At 46.0% G+C, this 4,646-nt stretch overlaps 1 protein-coding gene across 2 annotated transcripts in view; it reads right to left on the bottom strand.

The window, feature by feature from the left end:
• Positions 1 to 6: 6 nt before the first annotated feature.
• The window catches only part of arhgap35a (Rho GTPase activating protein 35a), a 54,434-nt gene continuing 49,794 nt past the window's right edge, over positions 7 to 4,646 (bottom strand). For both annotated transcript variants that reach the window (XM_008309156.3, XM_008309155.3), the window contains 3 exons: positions 2,875 to 3,006; positions 904 to 1,009; positions 7 to 520 (listed from right to left, as the gene is read on the bottom strand). In XM_008309156.3, the coding sequence (XP_008307378.1) occupies positions 10 to 520; positions 904 to 1,009; positions 2,875 to 3,006 (749 nt within the window). In that variant the 3' untranslated portion in view covers positions 7 to 9. The remainder of the gene's footprint in view (positions 521 to 903; positions 1,010 to 2,874; positions 3,007 to 4,646) is intronic.

Below are 4,646 nucleotides of genomic sequence, written 5' to 3'. Positions count from 1 at the left end.
ATCCCTGATTCACAGCATGTGTTGTTCTGTAGGTGGATGATGAGGATGCAGTGATGGTGGCAGCAGTGCTGGGATAGGGGACTGGGGGGTCGGAGGTGGGGAGTGGGGCGGGGACTGATGTTGATGGTGATGTTGGTGGTGATGTTGTTGGTGGTGGTGGTGGTGATGATGGTGGATCTGAGAGGCGTAGTGTGGTATGACAGGAGGGGTGGCCGGGAGGACGTAGGGGGCCGGGGACGGAGTCGGCGAGGAAGAGTAGCCTTGTGCCATACAGGAGTAGGCAGACATTCCTACTCCAGAGGAGAGCGTGGAAGTGGGGGAGCCGGGCAGGCCCTCGGCCAACGGCTGATTGTAGAAGAAGTAGGAGCACTGGTCGATGAAGCTCTCGATGATTGTCTGATAGGTGCGAGTGGCTGTCAGGGCGTCCATGGTGGTGAAATCTGGTCTCATCAGCGTGGGCCAGAAACAGATGGACAGGTTCTCACTGGTCATCAGGTTCAACTTGTTGTTCTGACTCACCCTGGTGGACAAAGAGAGGCAGTGAAGTTAAATTTAGTTCACCAGTGGATTAAACAAATCATAAAATCATTTTCACCCACCTTTGAAAAATAACAGAACAGAAAAGTGATGGCTGCAGCGTAGATATTTAAATATATTTTTTTATAATTATTTATTTTATTATTATATTTTACTTTAACCCTGATTACTCTCCCATACATAAAGAGGTTCACACGCGCTGACATTTTGACTGGGGATGAATCAGCACCATCCAGCGTGACTGTTAATCACCCACGATGACACCACTTCTATTCTTTCACCGCCACACTTTTCTGTGATATCACTGCCCAGCGGTGTAGTCAGCGCCGCTGTCGGTGGCCCGCTCTGACCCCATCACTAACTCACTTGTTCAAGTGGCTGGTGACATATTTGAAGACCTCGTAATTCTCCTTGGGGAAGCGGCGCAGAATGTCCTTCATCGTCTGAAAGCGCTGCTCTCTCTCGTTGATCTCTGGATGGGAGCAGATGGAGAGAGATGATCAGGTCAGGAGAGGTTCGGAAGAAAGGAGGCCGAAAGCAAAGATGAGAGAAGTCTGAAGGTGTCGGAAGAGTCAGAGTGGAAGAGGAGGATGTGGAAGGTTGGGGGAGACAGTGGGGGAGGGGAGTGACGGCCATTTGACTCAGCCCTCAAAAGATCAGTGCAGGACAGCGTTACTTCATCCTGCAACACAGGAGTATATAAACACACACACACGAGTACACAGGCACATACAGACATGCCACTAAAAGTAATCCATCAAACAATTTTCCAAAAGAGACCACACACACATTCCGGAGGAGAAACAAACCATCCACCCTTCACAACATCCGACAAAGTACAGCAACATGCACACAATCACTCACATGCACTGGGCGTGTTAGGTCCAGTGACAGCAAGGAGTGAGTCAGAAGAGCTGACGTCACCCACTAACACAGTCCATCCTGCGCGTGTGTGTGTGTGTGTGTGTGTAAGTAAGGTTGAGAGCAGCAGATGTTCTCCTCCACAACACCACGATGATTTACAATCAGGGAATTAGAGTTTGTATTCCCTCGATGAGGTCAGCGCAGATCCACGATGACTTCACACAGCGCCCCCTTTCCTCCTCCTGCACGGCCGTCTTCAGCAATCAAAACTGCGACTTACTTCTGAAGCCCCGGATAAATCACCGTGACATCCATCCCAAGTCATCCGCCCAAGCTCTTTCTCCTTAAACATTTCCTTTTCGTCACCTCCCAGTTTAACAACTAATGACATCACATTCATCGTCTTCAACTCCACTTCCAGACTTCCATACTGCGATCCTGAATTGAAATTCTAATTCTAATCTGGACCCTAGGCTTGAGTGTAAGCTGGTCTCGCGTTTCTGTCAAAACTTGGTTTGGCTTCAGCCCTCCGTGACCATGAAAAGGCTTAAGGTGAATAAAGGAATGCCTTCATAACAATGTGTGAGAACGCCATGGAGATCTGCCCGGACGGTGAAGGTACGGTTAATGCATTAGGTTTATAATGGAGTTGTATGGAGACATACGCTCCCATAAACACACATGGTCGATACGTGCTGTTATTCAACTTCATCAGACACGCTGCAGTAAATAAGTCTATAAAACGGACGGCGAGAGACTTCACCAACTACATGTCACCATTAACATGCACCAACACTACGAAACAACATCAACTTATCAATTATGATCATGATTAATCGTGATTACAAATATCGACCGATTGACGATGTCTAATAAAATGCATGAACTTTGTTGTAAGCGCTCAGATCAGATTTTTCTTCTTACTCTTAATCCCCACGCTAAGAAATGGCAAAGAGCCTGTCGAGTTGTCACGGCTGAAGGGTCTCAGTGTGGCTGTTAAAGACAGACACACACACACACACAGACAGTAAAGCGACGTGGCAGCCTGGGGTGGTAAATCTCTCCGGTGAATGAGCCACCTCCTAAATCTTTGTTTTGACAAATTACACAACACAAAAAATATAAGCGAGTTGGCGGTGGACGTGGGGATACCCTCATTTATCTGAAATATGACTTTTACTAGGACTCCATTAGAGCTCCATCATCCACGCTAGTCTGGCATCTCTCCATCGTGTGCAACCATGCACACGTCCTCCTGCTTAAATCATTGACTATTTTCTCCTCCTGCCTCTGACTCTTCCTCACCAGCTCACAGATGGATTTGAAATGTTAGGACTTTGTTTCTTGGCTTAAATAAAAAATAAAAAAACAAACAACGCTGACAAAATGCACTTCAGGTAAAACTCCAAGACAGCTCAGGTTTCAGGAAAAGTAAACTTCCCCGCGCCGTCGTGCCGAAGCCTCAGGACTTACTGTAGGCGTCCACCAGCTCCCCCTGCATGTTGTAGGGCACCAGAGGTTCAGGCAGCTCAGAGAAGAAGGCCTTCATGGCTCCGGCCACTGTGTTGATGGTGAAGTCTTTCTCCACCAGGTCCAGGTTGTGATCTGAAGAAAAAAAAAAAGAATATATTTGAAATGCAGATGATAATTATACATTTAATTCACATGTAAGCAGTCCATGAGAGTGAGCAGTAGCGTGAGAATACAGATGAACTCAGGTTCACATCAAAGATCCCCATGCTCCTGGGGCTGCTGAGAAATTTCCAAATAATAATCCCGCAGTTAGATTGTATCCCATCAACTGATTTGACTATGAAGTGGCTGAGAACGGATGATGAAAATATTCATCTTTAAAAATAATGACTGTTGATTATCGATTATTTTGAAGATCCAATGAAAAAGTTTGTGGTGCTTTGGCCCAGAGTCAATGTCTCTGTCATTGGTGTGGAACCCCAGGGTTCACCTTCTGGGCAAGATTGAATCCCAGTTAGGGCGGTTAGTACCTTCCAGTGGTCTCACCACCCGCAGGAAGGTTCAGGGGGGTGGTACGGTGCAGTGTGATTTGGATGGCGGTCATGGAGACTGCTGTCCCTGTGACCCGGTAACGGATAAGTGGATGAAAATGGATGAATTGAATGAAAAAGTACTTTTATACTTTTTCTCGTTCTTCTTCCCCTTGGTCACACGTGTTCCTCATCATCTTCTTTGTCTCCTTCTTGCTGCTCCCTTCAGTGGATCCTCTTCCTCCATCAAACCCTCTCCTCTGCCTCCTGTACTGTTAAACTACCTAACTCTTCTATGGCCTCGTCTTCTTCTTCTATTTTTCTCCAGAATCTTCATTATCTTCCCTCACCACGTGTCCGCAACATCTCAACCTTTAGCTAAGAGCAACATTTCTGATGAAGCGGCAGCATTAGAAAAGAAAATCTCCTGCCTCATATGTGTCAAACTCAAGGCCCAGGGGCCAAATCCGGCCCACCAAGCTGCTTTAAAAGCATTAAGTAAAATCCATGCAGCAGAGTTTCTAAACCTATGAAGTTAAAAGTTTTTTGTTTTTTTTATTACACAGCAATGAACAATATTTGTAGCTTGAATAAATATAAAAAAATATTGACAGATTATCTTTAAATAAAGAAAGTAAATTAACAAAAATGAAGTACATTTTTTCACTATGGCCCGGTACCAAATGACTTATGGACCAGTACTGATCTATACAGTCTTCCGTTTACAACCGGCCCTAACAGGGCCCTATACAGGGGAACTGTATTGCTGATGTGGCCCCCTGGTGGAAATGAGTTTGACACCCCTGTCCTAACTGAACTGATATTTACAAAGTCCTCTCAGGACACTATTTTTGAAGGAAATACTTTAAATACTGTGTATTTAGTGTATGACAGACCTCCAAGAAAAAAAATCTGAACTAATAACCAACGGCTGTTTTTTTGTTTGTAGAAGCCTAATTTCCTCATCACATTCAACACTGCAAAGAGAGCGCGTGCAGACGGGCAGAGCCTACACAGATAAGGCTGGAGAGTCCTTCGTACAGTCTGAGAGGAGACACTGAGAGTGTGAGGCTCCTTCCTCCAGTAATAACTTCTCCTAATCTTCAGGGGCTGACGAAGTGCCATCTTCTCCAGGTCCATGAGATACCTCTGCTTGTAGCGTCGCCTGTAATTGTCTCGTCCCATCGGCCGGGGGCAGACCCTCCAGATGATTCAACGCAGGGCTTCAACTCTGATTACCTG

Source organism: Cynoglossus semilaevis, chromosome 4, assembly GCF_000523025.1.
Source record: "Cynoglossus semilaevis isolate Cse_v1.0 chromosome 4, Cse_v1.0, whole genome shotgun sequence".
NCBI lineage: Eukaryota > Metazoa > Chordata > Actinopteri > Pleuronectiformes > Cynoglossidae > Cynoglossus > Cynoglossus semilaevis.
This window is presented reverse-complemented; position numbering and strand designations above follow the sequence as displayed.